Here is a 20,001-nt window from a genome sequence, read left to right on the forward strand (position 1 = left end):
ATTTTTACTACTTTAATAGTTTTTGTATCCTTAAATACCTGAAATTGTTCAATTTCATCTATTTTTAAGCGTAAATATGAAATTTTAGGCTCCAAAATGCTGAGAAAATGGGTATTTTAAAAATATTTTACATGCGGAGAACTCCTCTCTCTCTCAGAGGGTATTCCATACTTCCCAGACTCAAATCATGACCCCCCCCCCCCCTAATTTGATGATGAATCTGCCCCTAGCTCCAATTACGTAACACCAGAACAAAAAGATGGGTAATTTTTTCTCATTTGAAAAACTCAACAGTTTCCCCCTCCCTCACTGTAGGGTTGTAAGAAAGTACGGCACAACAAGTATTTATGCTGAAAAAATTGAAGATGCAGCAATGCATCACTTCCAGGATTCCCTTACGAAACCGACCAGCATCAGGCAGGAAATGCTGGGGCCACCCAAAAATTGACACGGGGACATAGCCCATAAGTTTTTATTTAACATGACGAGTACCCGTGAAAGTTTTAACGACGAGTCATATATCTTGTCGATGTTAGAGTTATAAATGTTAAGCACATAACATGTCTACTGAATACCTATAGTTTTTCCACTACCGCTCACCTTCATCTTTGCCACCACTTTTCCCTGGTTACTCTCAAAATGCAAGTTGCTGCATTCTCCCTTCCATTAAAATGTGAATTATTACAATGATTAAAGCTTTAATCCATCTTTACCATTACAAAGGCAGTGCTTTCACAAGACAACAACCAAAATAACCTCAAAATATACCTCCAATGAGTATGAAGAAATAATTATTTCTTTAACCTTAGAGAGGAAAAATGTAAAAATTTAAATTTTTAAACAATTGATAAATAAAAAAATACACTGATTTAAAAATTCTTTTAAATATGTAATTTAAAATTTTACCTCTAAAATAGTACATATTTAATTTTAAATTTAAACATCTTGACTGATGCCTTGAACACTTGAAATTGTTAATGGGACAACTTTGTCTGAGCTGCAGTTTCAGATTCATACAGATATTGCAAAGCCATGTGGTTCTAGTCATAATGCACGATACATTTCTGTAAGATACATCGATCACAGTTTGGTACACACACTATGGCATCACACAAGTACAGTGGAAGCCCCTTATAACGAGTACGGGATATAGCGACAAGCTGGAATTAGCGACAGCTACCCAAGGAACCATTTTAAACCCTATGATTTAAATGTAAAATAAATTCGTATTAGCGATAATGGCTTGATTCCTCTCTTGCGCCATTCGTAATTACGACAGGTTGACTTTTTGACCACGTGCCACATCTCTGGAATTCAATGCTTTTAAAACGGCATTTTTTCCGCCAACGTCGACGTCTACATGTTCCGTATTCTCCTATTCTTCTTTCCTTAATAAATTTCTCGAGTACACATTTCATTGCTCTTTTGCCATCTCCCTCCCGCGCCTCCGCAGTGAGGTTAAAAATTATTCCACCCGTCTGCTAGCACCATGGCTGGTAAACGCAAGTCCTTGGATTTAAAAACCAAAATGAGAATTATTGCAGATCGTGAAAGTGGAGAGTGTTCAAAGAGTGAAATAGTGAGGCGATGTGGAATTAATACATCGACATTGTTCACTATTTTAATGAAAAAAGAACAAATTCGTTCGAGAGTGCTTAAAGAAGGGCGTCCAAGCACTCAAAAACACCTGCGGCCCGGAGAGCATCCGCAGCTAGAAACTGCTCTTTTCACGTGGTTTTGCCAGCAAAGAGCCGCAGGGATTCCTATCACCGGCCCAATGATGAAGGCTAAAGCTGAGTATTTGTGTGAGAGGCTTGGTGAAGACAATTTTAAGTGCTCGGATGGATGGTTTGCACGATTTAAAAATAGGAAGGGGATATCCCTTCACAAACTATCCGGTGAATCATCAAGTGTTGACGTTAATGCTGTGGAAGGCTGGGCTCCGGTCCTTAAAGACTATTTGGACAATTACAGCCCCTGCGATATTTACAACGCGGATGAGACGGGCATATATTTTAACCTTCTCCCGGACAAAACTCTCGCCACTCGAACGGACCCCTGCAAAGGAGGGAAGAAAAGTAAAGACCGCGTAACTGTTCTTTTATGCGCCAATATGGATGGTTCAGATAAGTTAAAACCGTTCGTGGTGGGGAAATCCGCCCATCCCCGATGTTTTAAGGGAGTTAATACTCTCCCTTACACTTACGAAGCAAATTAAAATGTTTGGATGACGGCTGCTATCTTCACGCAGTGGTTACGAGCGTTTGATGCCAGGATTGGTGGAAGGAATAAAAAAGTACTATTATTCATTGACAATTGCCCAGCCCACCCACCAATAGAACTAAGAAACGTTAAAATTGTGTTATTGCCGCCTAACACTACGAGCGTTCTTCAGTTCCAGTCAGCATTCCTATCAAAAAGTGTGCGCTACTGCCGCTAGAGGTCTCTACGTCCGCTGATATTGCGTCTGATTGCGTGAATCTCTACGAAACATAAATATTGCTAACAGACAGACAAAGAGTGGACTTCATTTATCATTTGTCCTTCTATTTATTTGAAACAGTTTTTCACCCTTTCCACCGAAGATAATTGATATGACTAATATGCTTTTAGATGCCGTATTGCTGTTCGGTTTCATGATTCCGATAGCATTTGAGTCGGCTGTTTTGAAACACGATAGTAAACCATTCATACAGGCAGACTTGAAGCATAAGAAGATTACTTCCACCTTCATTCCGCCGTTAACCTGAAAAAGATAGAATTGCAATGCTCATGTGGAACCCTAAAATTTTATCACGCTCCTTTCGTCACCCAATTGCAGCAGCCACCCATCATTTTCATTACTACTCGGAAAGATAGAAGGTCTGAATTTCTGAACAGATTCCGAAGTTTTAGCATTTAATAGTCTGATGCATAGCCATAACTGGTAGTTATGACATGCATATTTGGAGCATCCAAGAAATAAGGATAATATAACAGCTCATAATGCACAGTTCAGTACGAGTGAGTCTGAAGCTGGCACTTTTAAAATCGACTTCTTAATGCCTCGGCATATAGCATCCTGCATAATTACATATGATTTGATCATAGATTGCAAGTGAATATGATCATTAGTGAATTAAATGTTCAAAATAATGATTTAAAACGGCTATCATGCTGCAATTTTCGCCTCTCGGCAGAAACAGCTGTGGTGACGCCTGATGAGTGATTTTTTTGTGACGATGTAATTGCATTCGGTAACAACGACAACTCACTATAGCGACAGATTTCTCTGTTCCCAACAGCTGTCGTTATAAGGGGCTTCCACTGTAAATATAATTTTTTTGATATAAGGCTAGTAGCTTTCATAGCAAAGATGCATAAGAGGAACTTCTTGGTACCACTTAGTCACCTGACCATGGCAGCTGAGATTCAAATACTGGAATTCAGCACTAAAACATAGCTCAACATGGACATCACAACCCAGTTAATGGCCTGACAAGATAAATTATTTTGGCAATCATAAAAAATTCTCTCAATTTGGGTCCTGCAAATATTACATACAGTGGAACCTCGTTAAAGCGAGTACGGGCTATAGCGACACCCCCGCTATTACGAGAGATAGCCGATGCACCGTCAATTGACCCTATAATAAGAGTGTTAAAAAATTCGTTTTTATGAGACCCTTTTGGCGTTGGCTCTCGCCATAGCGAGGGTTTCACCACCGGAAGACTTTCATCAAGACTCCTTAACCTCTGTAATTGCTAGCGATCTGTTAGAAATGAAGTTAATGGAGTGCTCAGTCTCAAATTCATGTGGTAAACTGTCGTTCGATAAATATAATGATTGACGAAACAATGCTTTGCATGATTTTTATTCAGTGCAGCGCTTATAAATTGTTTGAATAGTTAGTCGTTATTTGAGTAAGGAAATTTAGTGATGCAAAAAAACATCGCCTTTCGTCTGAATTTATGCTTACGTTTATCGGATAGATGTTTATCTGTCACCGCACCACTCCTGTTCCTGTATATCTTTTCGCAACAGGTATATTGGCTATTATTTGTTCCACCTCCGGTAAAGCGACAATTCGCTATAGCGAGTGTTTATTAGTGCACCGTGGAATGTCGTTATATCGAGGTTGCACTGTAATTAGCCATTACTTTTGCCATTGTATCAACTCCTCTTTATTCACATAAAGTGCAATATTGTTATTTTAATACATGGCATATAGTATTATGAGATACCTAAACATGCAAACATACATGGTGTGACCATCACATACATTAAAAATTTTTGGACATAAAATATGATTCCGGGGCCACAAAATTACTCGATCAAATCAATTCAGTAAAGCCTTACCTTTGTCCTCCAGGGACGATGCCTGATGCTATGCTGCCAGCAAGGCTTGCCCCTGCCAATGCAGCATTGCTTCCTGACTCCCCTCCCTGACCCCTTGCTTCTTCCTCGTCCTCCTCATCATCCCGCCCCAGTCTCTCCAACTGACTACCGCTGCCAAGAGAGAGAGATGCCTCACCAATGGATGGATTGCCTACCTGCCCGCTACCTTCTCCCACTCCCCCACTTCCTATCCCAACACCACCATGGTCAATGGACGAATCTATCGAGGCCATGCCTGTTTAGAAAGAAAGAAGAACAGGATGATACATAAAAATGGCTTTCTACGTAAAAAATACAATTACATTTAACCTCAATTGATAGAAGAAGCACAAACATGCTGAGCTGAACTGAAAAATCAAGTTTTTACCTCTATTTAAGTTGAAACTCAGTTTAACGCATTAAATGGATTGCAAAATACAGTTTTAGGACAGGCCAAATTTCAATTTTTAACAGAAATCCCTAGCATGCCGGCTCTGGCAGTGTTCATATTCACTTAGTTAAGGTGATGTTTTCTCAAAACACCTTATAAGATGGTTGAATTGAAAAATGGCTTCTGTTATGGCAGGTGACCACAAGATTTTGGAAAATGAAAATTCCACAGACTCCACTTAAAACCCTCATTGGTTTACACTAAAGTAAAAAAAGTTGAAAAGAAATGTCCATTGAATTTTATTTTTTCTGCCATAATATCACTGATTATCGGCATACTCACACCGTTATCAGCCATGTCTCATTTTCTTGATGAGTAAAACATTTAATCACAATATCCACTCGATTGTTTCTGGCTTTACTTTGTGAAAATCCATTGAAACCGGTCGTATTAATTAAATCGTGTGGAAAAGTACGATAACGTTTTATTTAGTGATGGGTCGGTTCGATTCCTCGATTCTTCGATTCCTCGATTCTCGGCCAAGAACCGGAATCGAAAACGAGTACTTGCCAAGGCGAAAAATCGATTCCGATTCCAGTAGTACTTCAAACAACAAAATATACGACCGCGTTTCCAATAGTCATTTGAATTTTCGCGCCACGTAATCGTAATAACAAAACACATATCTTTTTGGGATGTGTGAGTACTCGAAAATTCAAGTCGATTGAGTAGTTGGTACTCGACTCGAGCGTTTCGAGTAGCATTACGAATGTCGAGTCGAGTAGTTAAGGTTACAGAGCTTTCGAGGCTAGTAGGTCCAGCAATCTGCCGACAGGAAGCGCTATCATGAAACTCATGTAATAATGCAGTTTTTAAAGCCGATAAGTCATTCTAATGCCTTGGCCTGGTAGTTCCAGCTTGCCGAATACACTATAGTTGTCGACGTGGGCGCCGAATACCTTTACGCCAGCCGCGGCGGCCGATCGTCTTCCTACTCCGCGCACACTGGTCCGAAATCGGAAAAAGCTGGAATAAAATCCAAAATGACCTTTTTGGGGATAGAGACTTGAAACTCAGCGTAAAAACTCATAAATCATTACCAAATATTGATTTATATGCCATATTACATAAATACGGACCTTTAGTGAGATACAGAGGCCCAAACATGACCAATTTTTTAATGCCACGCGAGATATCGTTTTTCCTAAAAAAATCTTTGAATTTATCCAAGTGGTTTTGCGCTGGTTTGAGTTTTGTGGAATAAAAAACACAATATTCCTTTGATCTGGTGCTTTGCCTATACTTTCAATGACTTTTGAAGATTTTGGCTCTCATCTGTCTGGTTTTACAACGCAAAATGGCCGACCCGTTGTTCACGTGAAATTTGACATAAAGTAGACATTATCTTTCGTTTACGAAAAATATAACTCGGAAAATTTGAACCACAATATAAAGTAGAGATTTCTAAAGAGTACTAAGTAGAAATCTTGAAAAAAAAAACGTTTGTTACGAAGGAAATTAGAGCGATTTTTCAATCGCGCGTCAAGGCTGAGCTACACGCTGCAGAACTTTAAGGCTCGGTAACTAAGGCCGATTTTTCAAGTTTTTTTTTAAAACATTAGTCTTGAAAATCGTCATTTAAAGCATGGATAATCGTCTTCATTGACTTAAAACACTAAACTGAGGATGTTAAAAAGGATTATGTATAGATCGACTAGACCATTTAGCGCATTACTCGAGTGAAAATACTAATGATTGGATATTTTTCGGAACCATCCCACGCGTAAGAAATATGCCTCGGGTATTGAAGTAAAGTGAAGAGATTAAGTCAGCATGCTTAAGAGAGAGAAAAATGAACTGTTTCCGTGAAAGGCAACAACCGATACCCTTTTTCCCTTTCCACCTTCGCCGAGGTGAGTCGCGCGGTAGGGGGAGTTTTCACACCACAAGGCTCTTTTAGCCTTTTTATTACTATGTCCGTCCGATGTGATATTCATTTGTAGCGTTTAGTTTCTTTCTTGAACTTAAAAAAAGCAAGAGATTTTAAGGTTGATTAAATGACGTGAGAAGTATAGCATTTTTTTGGCTCTACAAAACTGAAGTTTAGTTCTATAGTTGTTCGCTTCGTCCACTTGAATTCCATGATGATTCAAGATAAAAAAAAATCGTTGATATAATTTTTAATAAAAATTCCAAAGTCTCCAAAATCTTGCAATTTTGGTGGGAAAGTACTTGCCCAATAACACACATGTGTAGCAAAAGGCAATATTCTGCAGGCAGTAATACTGTAACATGGAGACATCAAAACCTGCTGGCTGAGCATGTAGAATACATAATTGGTTTTTCTGCTTGAGAATTTGAAAGGGCCAAATATTACATGATCCATATACGTAGTATACAATCTTTATTACAACTATTAAAATTTAAGTACTCAGGGCTCTCCCTTGTAATTTGGATATATATATATTGTCGACATATTATGAGTGCCAATATTCTAAAGTAATACCTATCATGTAACACCACTTTTCAGGTATGTTCTGTTTTGAAATTTAGCTATTATATTTTAATTACATAGTAATGATATGAAAGATGCTTTTGTCAACTGACTCTTTCACAGAGTAATATTTTTTTAAAGTGGTTTTCTTGTTGCCTGGAATTAAGTGATATTTTTCTTGGAGCCTATGGCATCAGAATCGATGGAATCGGTATCGGTAGAATCGGAATCGAAATGTCAGAATCGGAATCGGGATCGGAATCGATAAAATTTTGGAATCGACCCATCACTAGTTTTATTATTAACAATATCAACTGATTGTATCAGCAATTGAAATTAGCTGCAGTAAAGTGGGTAACAATTATAACATTACAGCTTATCACATCAAAGACTGATGTCCCACTCTTCAAAACAGCAAAGAACATGGGTCGGATTATACTGAATCAGAACAAATTAATCCTGTTAGGTAAATAATAAATTAACATGATAAATTATGTGTAAGGATGAGACATGTGAATCTGCAAATCCAACAATCTATCAAGTATTGAAAAGATTTTGTATTCCTAAATCAAAGCTTTAGCTTTTTTTGCTACAAAACTTTGAACATGAACTACATACATGCTAAAATACTACTGTAGTTGTGATTGTGCAATTGAAAACTGCACAATCATTCATAATTACATACTTATCTAAAAGTGAGTTCAACTATTTCAAAATGAAGCAATATACCCAAATGAATGAAATTACAACAAATTAAGTATTGGATTGCCAAGATCACTCACAGGGACTCCATTAACTACAGTGTAACTAAAACATGATCCCTTTCATAGCTAAACTAACAAGGAGAGAAGCTGGAGACTGTCATTTGGAATGCAAACAAACTTTGCAAATGTTAAGTAAACAGTACGTGGATCATGAATCATCCTGCATGTAGAATATTTTAGTAAATATAATGAACAGAAATGTCTTAGAACATTTAGAAATCAAGTACATGTAATCACATCCAACTATTGGTTTCATAACCCATACGTGAGTTGATTCATGATACACATCACAATTAAGCTTTAAGCCACAAAGTTAGAAAGAATTCTACGGAATGGTAACCAGATTATCCCCTGGTGAGGTGCTCAATTCATTTCACCAATTGCATGGTTCACTCAGAACTAGAATCACAATCCATCAAAAGAATATGGAAGATGGAAGAGAAAGTAGCATACGTTATGAAAAAATAAATCTTCCCCATTCAGTCCAATGATCATTTGGCCTCGACATAAAAATGAGAAAATGCCAAGTTGCAGCCCACATTTCATAAGTTGGTGATGTCATACATCCAGGAAGATTCATTTTCATTAAGGGAAGGAATCACTCACACGAGAGTAAACAACAACTAACCACACATGCCATAGCCGCCTACTTAGAGGAGTAGTAAAGAAGCAACAGCTTGATCGGCATGAGTTTGTGATGTCATCAACTCATTAGTGAAAGAGTTAAGGCTATTCAATTTTCATTGCTAGAAGCTGGAGAAATGGGAGAAGGATGGAAAAACGGAAAAATAGGTGCCTCTTTAAATTTCAAACTCTATCACAATTAGGGGAACATTCTTTTACTTGAAGGTTTCAGATCTTTCCTCAATGAAAAATGGATGGATTCAACTAAAATATTTCCTCAACTAAAACTGGTTGACATGGAAAATTTCTGAAAATGATGGAAGATGCAAAAATACTAGGAAAAATTAATGGAGTTTTGGCCTCCAAAACAAAATACATATTCTCAAATTACCTTCAGTGCCTAAGTTTAGTACCGGGTACAATGACAACATAGACATAATGAGCTATGAACATTTCCCATACTAACCCAGTAAAGGACAAATGCTGCTGATGCGCATCAGCAGCGCAGAGCTGCAGCACTACAGATCCGCTGCTGACGCATGCATGACACCCTCAAACTTCCATTTTTTCCCTTTTTTTCATGTCAAGTGTGGTGCAGAGGCACTGCAGCAGCACTGCTGCAGTAAAACTCTGAATAATAGAATGTATGAAAATATGAAATGAACAGCAGGGGAATAGGAAAAGCAAACAGAGAGATGTGCTGATATACAGCAGGAAATGCATGATCCTGTAATGCTTCATAATTCTGGCAGTCATAAAGTTCTTCCGTAAGATTTGGGTATTTTTTTAACATCCGGAAAATTCCCCTTAAAAATCAAGGTAAGCACGGTATGAGCAGGTTAGGTTGCACATTTATCCTTTTTTTTAAATATTTTAGGCCCTTTATTTTTTTTAAGACTGGCAAATGCACCACACATTCAGCTCACTCAACACACAGCACTATCCCGTGACGCACTTGGCAAGTGATTAGGTTCCTCGATGACTGGCAGTGAGGCCTGCAACGGAGGCACCCATGCCGACGCTGGTGGCACCGGCATGTTACCAACAGACTGAGACCTGCTCCAAGGAAGATGTGAGCCACCCCCGACACTTCTCTGCACAGCCGAAGCACCCATTGTCATTGGGTTGCCTGATACTAAGGAATCACCTGCATTGTTGCCCAAGGCTCCGGTAGGGGCATGCTGCAGGCTGAGGGAAGAGGACCTGAGTGGGTGGGAAGGCATGAGGTTGGCTTGGGCGAGCGGTGATGGGGGACTTTCACTTGCGTCCGCACCACCAATGAAGCGTACGTGATCATCAAAGCGTACTCGATCAGATGAGGCACCATCTTCACCACCAGTCCAGCTACTGCTGTCACTGCCCTGAAATATACGTAAAAAAATTATTAACCTGCGATCACTGCTTGTTATCAGCTGCAACAGAGTGCAGTAGGTAATCATACCATTTACAGTGGGTGATTGAGTGATGAAATACACTGGGATAAACAAATCACTGTATCTAAATGAAAGGATCAAATCTGATCAGTATTAAAAATTTTATCTTTTAGAAATAAGTTTTCTGGCACAAAAAATGGATGGCAAGGGAAAATCTCCACCACTGCAAATTCAAACAACAACCTCAGGATGGAATACCAGAAATATAGCCACGAAAATTTTTAAAAGTGATTTTTTATTTATTTCACACAGAAAAAGTTATGAATGCTCTTCAAAATGCTCCTTAAATGTCCATGATATAACTACTAGTTATGTACCTACAAGTCAGATTTAATCAACTACTGCTTGTCTATACGCGGAAGATAAAAAATTGATCACCTAATACTCTGCCGACCACTTAATAACTGCGACTGCATTCAATTAAAAGTTTTCACATGATAAATATGTATTAACAGCAGACTAGTGTGCATGTTTTCACAATATGTAAGTAACTAAATACTGACATCAGTGATATTATACACAGCCCAGGTACCAAGTGTACTAATTCATTCCATATTCATTTTTTCCCAGCATTGAAATGACAGATTTCTAGATACATTTTTCACATTGAAGTAGAGTACATGGATCAATATACATGAATCCAATACTTTTCATAGTTCAAATAAATAGTCTTAGTAAAGGTTAGAGTGAATCAACTTCATGAACTGCTAGGGAAGTGTATTCCATGTGGCTAATTTTACATACAGTGCAACCTCGATATAACGACACCCCACGGTGCACTAATAAACACTCGCTATAGCGAATTGTCCCTTTACCGGAGGTGGAGCAAATAATAGCCAATATACCTGTTGCGGACAGATATACAGAAACAGGAGTGGTGCGGCGACAGATAAACATCTATCCGATAAACGTAAGCATAAATCCAGACGAAAGGCGATGTTTTTTGCATCACTAAATTTCCTTACTCGAACAACGACTAACTATTCAAACCATTTATAAGCGCCGCACTGAATAAAAATCATGGAAAGCATTGTTTCGTCAATCATTATGCTAATGCACAACCGACGAAGTCATTTTTCTATGCACTTAATTAGTTCATTTACGTGATCATTCTATTATTTTGGTATTTTCCACTGAAAATTCAAAAATTAACTGACAAAACAGTATCACGGTTATTTAATGCCTCAAAGGTTTCCATTGGTGTATGTTTATTGTTTCTGTACGTTAACCGGCAGTGAAGTGAAATAACGCATTACATTTGTTTCTACCGGTGGAAGGTTGTATAACGTTCCCGCCTTGGAAGACTTTTTCTATCAGATAATGTAATATCTTCATCATCTACGGTAAAAAGTTTGCTAAGCTTGAAAAATGACGTGATTAAAATTACCGTTGTTGAAAAAAAAGTTTCTTTTTGAGTGTTACGCTCGCGACGTATTTGAAATGATACACCGAGTTTACCACGGCACTGCAAACGAGAGTTAGTTGCTCTGTGAGTTCTTCCAGCGGCCACCAGGGGATGCTCGGCTACCCACGTAACAAAAGAGAGCGCCAGTACGACTCCGACCAATGACCCGAATAGTTCACCCTTGTAAATCCGCAACGGAGAATAAATACAATAAGGGATTGAACGAACTACGGCCGTTAAACAGTTTAAAGAAAATTAATTCCCCAAGGCCGTACTCTTTGATGGGCAGATGGGAGTGAGAAGTAATAATGCTAACACGGGAGGTAATGGCAAGATAAGACACTAAGCTCAACCAAACTAACACCAGACTCCCGTGTTAGCATTATTACTTCTCACTCCCATCTGCCCATCAAAGAGTACGGCCTTGGGGAATTAATTTTCTTTAAAGAGAATAAATACGTCCATCCGGACAATTCACGCTGAGTATCATCGCTTCGTACATCCTACATCATCGCTAAGGCGCACTACCTACCTTTAGAGGCATCATTGCAAGAAATACCTCATACTGCAAGGGTTTTGTCGGGGAGTTGTATGTAAAAAAAAGTTCCGTTTCGTCTATGTTATATGACGCGGGGAATACTTCTAAAGATACTTATGATCGGAGTCCTCTCTTCCACGACTTCAGGTTTACACCGCAGGCATCACCAGGGGAGTTGTGAGGGGAGATAACGCTTTGGTGCTTCGCATTAGCATAATCAACCTTCCGCACTCTTAAAATTCTCGATTCGCAATCTATCCCTAAAATACTCCGCTTCAGGCTTGGGCGTAGCCCCTTTCTCAGAAGTTCCCGCAGATTTGAATGGGCAAAACCACCCAAACAAAGCTCCTTATAACTCTTCATCGTCTGCATTCCTTGGGCGCTTTTTTTTTAATTTTGCAGAGCGAATAGGAAGATGAATTAATTTCGACACTCATATTACTCCTTTATTTTTATTTTCTCGCTTAGACGTGTTTGGTGTTTTTTGGCCATGGTGACTGCCATCAAATGCTTTCTATTCACGCAACTCACGGACGTGCGGGTATGCTGCCGACTGCTTTCTGCCGCCCGAGGAACAAAAGAAGATTAAGCATTCGCGAATGCTAATGCCACAATATTTTCACCAAAATTAACTACTTATTTATCGAACGTCAGTTTACCACATAACTTTGAGACTGAGCACTCCATTAACTTCATTACTAACAGATCGCTAGCAATTACAGAGGTTAAGGAGTCTTGATGAAAGTCTTCCGGCGGTGAAACCCTCGCTATGGCGAGAGCCAACACCAAAAGGGTCTCGTAACAACGAATTTTTTAACACGCTTATTGTAGGGTCAATTGACGGTGCATCGGCTATCTCTCGTTATAGCGGGAGTGTCGCTATAGCCCGTACTCGCTTTAACGAGGTTCCACTGTAATTACACAGTAAATAAGTGAACATAAGAATATATAAATAAACTTTTAAATGAATCTCGCAAACTTCATGTCTCTACGATAATTAGCACACTTTAACTACCCCACACAGGGGTGGATCCAGGAATTTTTTCTGGAGGGGCATAAGGGTCTGACATGCCTTGTTATATTTGAGATTAAAAACAAAAATACAACAATTATGTACTGTAGAAAATATTCTCTTTACTTTGATATGAAAGTTATAAAGAAAGAAATTAATGTTAAATTTAATTACTGAGTCTCTGTAACAACCAAAATAAAACGAATAAAATGATGATCATATTAAAAATCTTTTCTATTTTTTAATGTTTTGGGGGGTACGCACCCCCGGTCCCCCACCCCTTAAATCTGCCTATGACCCCAGATGTAAAAAAATCCTTGACTGTTATCATGTTAGCTCTTCACAATGCTATATCCATTAAAAAAGTAATAAGGAACAGATTGTTATCATTCAGTGGAGGCTAAAATATAAATATACATGAAAATAATATTAAATCACACAATGAAACTATGCACATACATACTATGTCACAAAGAGCACAATGTTAAAAAATCAATGTGCAATCAATGTGCACCATTTAAAAAATCAATGTGAGTCATTGGTATCTTTTAAAAGGAAGTTGAAGGCATTCCTGCTTGAAAAGAATTATTATTCTGTTACGGAATACCTGACGGACTCCACAATTTAGTGCTTCATTTTCATGTTTTGAAAATATATTTTACGTAAAAAAATACATACTTGTACATAACATTTCAACCATATGTTTCTACTCTACTAAATTGTACGTATCTCCTCCCTTTTTTTGATGCGTCTTATATCTTCTTGTAGATCCTTGGACAAAATAAATTATTATTATTATTATTGTTAGCAATGAAAAATTTCTGCATACCTCCCTGTCCATTGGCACCCTTCTGCTGGTGCATTTTCTCGCTGAACCCACTGCACTGTGAGCTGAGGGAGTGGGGTGACACCTGCCGTAAGCCCCATGACCTCTCTGCATCATCCCTTTCACAACTGGATTGCATGGACCACAAACACCTTCCCCTTCACTCACACCCCCACCATCCAAGGACCAGTCTTCCTCGGGAGACTCTCGGAAGTGGTACAGAGAGCTACTGTCTGTGCTCTGCAGAAAATAGAGATAGGTGAATAAATTCAATATGAACAGAGGCTTTCCTGGTGCATACATCGTCAATCATATGCATGAACAAATATGTTAATTCATAGGCTTTGCCATCAAAGCTGTTGGTTCCAACTTCAACCCAGACTACTGACGTGATACTGTTTATATTTTCACCCAAGAAGCCCATTGATTGCATGGTCATTTCAAACTGTGTATTTGCAGCGTGACTCTTGAGGTGACACCGATGGTTTAGAAGAAGCTCCAGATGACTCATAATTTCAAAGCATTCATGTTGGGACCAATATTTTTCCCCAGCAAAACATCTACTGTTAACACGACTGTAGGTATGTACAATGCTGAGGAATTCTGCTTAAGTTTGCCACTAGCTCCCAGACTACACTTCAGCCAACATTTGCACGAGCCGTCTATTGTCACAGAGCATGTTATGGAGGTTTTCTGGACTGGACCATATATATGTAATATCAATTGAGGGCCAGATGTCATCTGATTTGGAAGTTATTTCCACACCTTTTTATGCTCTTACGGATAATTCTCAGCAATGGTTTCAAGTTATTTCCTTTCCACGAATCTCCCAAAACTTTCTCAAAAAAATGTCACCTATTCAAAGGCATGCCATTTGATATGCCCCCATTTTCTTACTTCAAAGCTAACCCTTTTAAAAATTAGACATCTGCAGACCTCTGAAATTAGTTGCTAGACTTCAGTAAATTACATGACCCAATGAAAACTTGAACAAAGGATAGCAAAAGAGCCTTGAAGTAAAAAGCCAGATACTACAAATTGGCAAAACCTCAAAATAGCCATTCATTTACAGAAAATGAATCATATCGTACAAAATCGTTTCAGGCTTGATTTTGTGGAAGCTCTATATATTTGTGATAAAATAACACAAATGGTAATTTCCACACTTTTAATACAAAACTCAACAACTGACCATAGTTTCAACACATTGCGTCATTTTCAAGGTCATGAAAGCCTTGAAAATGACACAATCACTTGTTAAGTTTTGTATTAAAAGTGTGGAAATACCATTTGTGTTATTTTATCATAAACCATCTCATGTTCAGCCAGCCATACCTATTTCTTTCTCCTATACCGCATTGGTGTATAGATCACTGGGTTTATTGGTTCTTGCATTGAGGATTTCACCCTAAATTCCACGAGAGGAGCTGTGGCGAGAATCAGTCCCCGAAACCACAATTAAAAATGCCCTCTCCCTTTGAGGTGCATATATTAAATAACGAAAAGTTTACAAAATGAATAAATTTTAAATAAAGAGGCTAGCCATTTCAACTAAAGAATAATATCAACTTTATTATGATACTAGGTATGCATTAGTTTTCAGATTCACTGCTAATCAATGAAATTTCAAATACCCATCACAAATAATTTACGCACATAATTGAGCAAGAATTCCTTATAATGAGCGATATTTTAAGGTCAGGCCTATTTCACAATATTTAAGCACATGAGTCAATCACAATAATCTGGCCCACTACAAAGTCCTACATTGCACCACAGTAACAATTTATTTTCAAAAACATTCACAAAAATATTTGCACCACCCAAATTTTTATTGAGAGGAGAGTTAAAACAATTAACTAACATCGCGATAAAAACCATAAATTGAATTCCAACTGAAATAATTAATTTTTTTCTTAACTTTTTCAACATTCCCTTACTTTAAAGTTAAGCGTGATTGATCCAGCAAGAGCCCTAGTTGACGCCCCACCAGTAGAAGAGCCTTCGTCGACAGCAGATGATGATTTAGATGACGGACACTTCTCCGAGTCCTTCTCTCCTCCCACTCCACCCAGCACAACCCCGCCTGATGTGCAGCTGCCAACGGTCCCACTGCTGCTCACGCTCAACCTCTGCCCACCCCCCACTATGCTTCCAGCGCCCTCTCTCCCCACAGAGTCCCCAGCCAGGGCACCTTCTCCAGCACTGCCTCGGCCCGATGATGACACTGAGCACGAGCCAGCAGCTGCAACATCAGCTTGAACCTCCAGTCTGAAATGAACAGCGGATATTGTAACAATACTTGTTGATGACCTGAAGAAACGAGTTTCACTTGATAATGGACAACCATTCTTGTAGTTGAAGCAAAGCAAACAAAAAGGGGAACATTGTAATAAAAACAGTGGCATTTGGTTATATGCACCATCGCTCCCGATGTTTTGCCCTAAGCACTTACTCATTGTGTTCGCAATGTGAACTTATTACGATTTTTAATGTAACAGCATGCGTCGTCACTCCCAAATTTTCACTGGAAGTACTTATTGTGTAGGGAAAGTGTGTCTATTACTTGATTTGAATGAAGTAACAGTACTTCACAAATCAAATTGAGATAGAGAAACAGTAGCTCCCAATTTTCTAAATGAGTAGTTAACGCGGACAAGTGTGTTTGCAAAAAGTGTGCTCATTCGATAAGTTTAAATAAAAGGGAAAGTTAAATTACATAGCACGAGACTAAAGCTTACATGGGATTAAAACTTACAGTTAAGCAAATTCCAAACTAACCGATAGAAGCTGAATGAATAAAGAAAGCTACAATAATGAAATGCATCAGAGATGGACTTAAGAAAATCGAGGTATACCTAGATGGAGAAAAACTTTAGCAATTCACTAAATTTATGTACATGGTAGCTTTATCTCATCTGATGTTAAGTGCACAGAGGATGTGCCTAGTAGAATGGCACAAGAAAAAGAAGATTTTATCAATAATAAAACTCTCTTGACATCAAATAATGTTACTCTATCAACCCGGAAAGAATTTGTTGAAACATTTCTTTAGAGCATATGCATCAACAACTCAGAACCTTAGACTCTAAGAAAAGCAGAGAGGAGAAAAAACTGGAGTTCTTTGAAATGTGGTGCAGGGGAAGTCTAATGAAAATATCTAGGATGGAAAAGGTTACCAATGCAGAAGTAGCACAAAGAATTGGAGAGGGACAAACACTGTTAAATTCAGTGGGTAAAAGAAGAAAAACAATGATTGGTAGGCTTCTAATTCACTTCGAGTGGATGAAAACCTTAATGCAAAGAATGGTAAGCAGCCATACTGGAAGAGGAAGACCCAGAAAACATTAACTAGGGGAGATCTAAGAAGGAAGAGGATACAATAAATTGAAGAGGCTGGCTATTGAAAGAAGAAATTTCGATGTCCACCAACCTTGGGGTTGGCACTTCCCTATTGCACTAACAATTTTTTTGGACCTATATACCTTCAGGTAATGAAGGGGTCATTATGAAGCACCAAGAAGAATTTTAGGAAGGTAAATTCCATCACAATATCAAATACTGAAATTTTGTCCATGATTTTCATCTTTTGGCATCAAGCAGTAAGGAAATGAACATGGCCCACCATCACTTGATTGATGCACTGCTCAACAGTCCTTAGAAATTATAAGACAGAGCTTACAGCAGCAAATATATTTCCCTACAAAATAAAAATAATTTTTCGAGTCTTATTAGCATGTTAAGTTACATTGTTTGATTGGATAATGATGACATTATTTTCCTAATTTGGTAGAGCAAATAACTAAAATTATTACTCATACATATTCCCAAAGGCCATTGATTCCAATGAAATTATCACCCTTGTCACTTCCATGCATTTATTTCGTAATACTGTTATTGATTCATAAGGGAATTAAGCAATTTTCCAAGGAGAGGAAATTATTTCTTATCATCACATATTTTTTCCATGAAATATTGCTATTTTCATTCTTTTTAATATAGGCATACACTCTACTATGACCTTTTGACTAAATATTGACACATTTCCAAATCCAGTCATTTTGTCTTTTTTAAATAATCACTAGAGGAAAGTATGAAAAAACACTAAAAATTAAATAAAAAAATCAAAATTTATTTCACTCTACTCAGCTGAGGATAATGATGAACACCTAATACACATATGCTATCATTTAGGTCAAAACCAATACTTTGGTCAGAATATAAACTCTTCTTACTTCACATTCAAGAGTAATATTGTCGTTTTTTAAGTACATAATATTATGAGATGTGTGAACATCACATCTAGTTAGAATTTATGGCCATAAAACTTGATTCCTGGGCCACAAAATTTCTTGATCAAATCAATTCAGTAAAGCCTCACCTTTGTCCTCCAGGGAGGAGGCTTGATGCTATGCTGCCAGCAAGGCTTGCACCTGCCAATGCAGCGTTGCTTCCAGACTCCCCTCCCTGACCCCTGGGCTCTTCCTCGTCCTCCTCGTCATCCCGCCCTAGTCTCTCCAACTGACTACCGCTGCCAAGAGAGAGAGACGCCTCGCCAATGGATGGATTGCCCACTTGCCCGCTTCCTCCCCCCACTCCCCCACCCCCTATCCCAACAGCACCATGGTGAATGGATGTGTCTACTGAGGCTGAGTCTGTTCAGAAAGAAAGGAAATCATGATGATACAGGAACATGGCATATTAAAAAAATTACAATTATATTAACCATAGTAGAAGTAACTTGAGAAGACATCAATCAAATTAATAAAAAAACTTCTCTGTGCGCTATAAGTTCTGTTAACACATATGCATGAATTGCCAGGAGAAAAAATTCCCCCAGACCTGGAATACAAACACAAACCTTTGGTTTTCCTGAAGTTTTTTTCCCTTGCATTGCCATCCTTGATGGACTGTGAGGGCCTAACATCTAGTAACAATAGCCTCGGTATAATTGCCATCGGAATCAAAGAACCTGGATAGCGTAGCGGTCTGTGCAGTGGCCCAGAAAGCCAAAGGTCCATGGTTCAATTCCCGGTCCAGGGCAATTTTTTCTCAACGCAATTCATGTACATTTCATCGCCGTTCACTTTTAAATATTATATATGTTAAAACATATGACTAGTGAGCACTTTAGATTCCTCTTAGATAGTCATGATGGGTGTAATGCTCTACAGGAACTGAGTGGGAAACACTTCTGGCTGACGTAAAACGAAGGGCTCGAAAATCAGTCAAAATCAGTCACAGGAAGAATAATGGTTTTTACGCGCTGGATGCTGGAAGACATCCACTTGGGTCCATAACCAATTGCCAAATTATGCCAAAAGTTTCTCTGTCAGGGAGGATTAATGTTTCAATGTACATTATTAGAGCGTATTAGTGTATTACATAGATTTAATTTACATCAGCAGCTCAGTACTTCAACCCAAAGGTTGATTTAGATACATGAATATAGAGCTGCCCCCTTTACTAAGTCACAGATTGTGAATTTTGCACATTCCAGATAGTTTCAGGGTTCAGAGTTACCATTTTTTTTTAAATAATTGATGTTTCAAATGTAAATTAATTCCTATTAATTGCCATGGTAATTATCTCTTCTGGTGCAGGAATTAACTCATGGACCATTAGCTACCCTGGCCACTGAGAAGACCATTACACAATCTAGGTTACTTAATTCCCGATACAATTTACAGAGGCTCTAGCACTGAGTGTTACACCCTCGACACCAAACCAGTGTAACAGCCATGGCAGGTGGTAAATTAGGTAAATATATTTTAAAGCACAAATGGCAGAGAAATTCACATTAAATATTTTCCTGAACTGGTAATCGAACAATGGACCTTGGGTCTCTTTTGAGCCACAGTTCATAAGAGTTAATCCACTATCCAAGTTCCTTAATTCCTCATTAAGGATTAACAGTCTTAATATATATGCCAAATATTTAGATGCCAAAATATATCAGGCAAAAATTTATGGAAGCATCTCACGCCAAATTTTGGATAAAAGAATAAGGTAATTTTATGAACACTAATTTATCCTGATTAAATTATCTTTCACTGAGTGATTCAACAGAAAGGTTGGCTGTGATTAAGTTATAAAAACACTTATCAAATTTCTTCCCCAAGGAACTGATTCCCACTGCAGCTCCTGCACTAAAGTTA

General features: G+C 38.3%; 1 protein-coding gene across 5 annotated transcripts in view; it reads right to left on the reverse strand.

Annotated features, from left to right (window-relative positions):
* The window catches only part of LOC124164204 (E3 ubiquitin-protein ligase RNF19B-like), a 324,394-nt gene that overhangs the window by 3,717 nt on the left and 300,676 nt on the right, over nucleotides 1–20,001 (reverse strand). For 4 of the 5 annotated variants that reach the window (XM_046541427.1, XM_046541429.1, XM_046541428.1 and 1 more), the window contains 5 exons: nucleotides 18,225–18,498; nucleotides 15,784–16,114; nucleotides 13,847–14,083; nucleotides 9,585–9,990; nucleotides 4,339–4,612 (listed from right to left, as the gene is read on the reverse strand). In XM_046541427.1, coding sequence (XP_046397383.1) covers nucleotides 4,339–4,612; nucleotides 9,585–9,990; nucleotides 13,847–14,083; nucleotides 15,784–16,114; nucleotides 18,225–18,498 — 1,522 coding nt within the window. The remainder of the gene's footprint in view (nucleotides 1–4,338; nucleotides 4,613–9,584; nucleotides 9,991–13,846; nucleotides 14,084–15,783; nucleotides 16,115–18,224; nucleotides 18,499–20,001) is intronic. The other variant, XM_046541432.1, reaches the window with a different exon arrangement.

This window comes from Ischnura elegans, chromosome 8, assembly GCF_921293095.1.
Source record: "Ischnura elegans chromosome 8, ioIscEleg1.1, whole genome shotgun sequence".
In the NCBI taxonomy this organism is placed as follows: domain Eukaryota; kingdom Metazoa; phylum Arthropoda; class Insecta; order Odonata; family Coenagrionidae; genus Ischnura; species Ischnura elegans.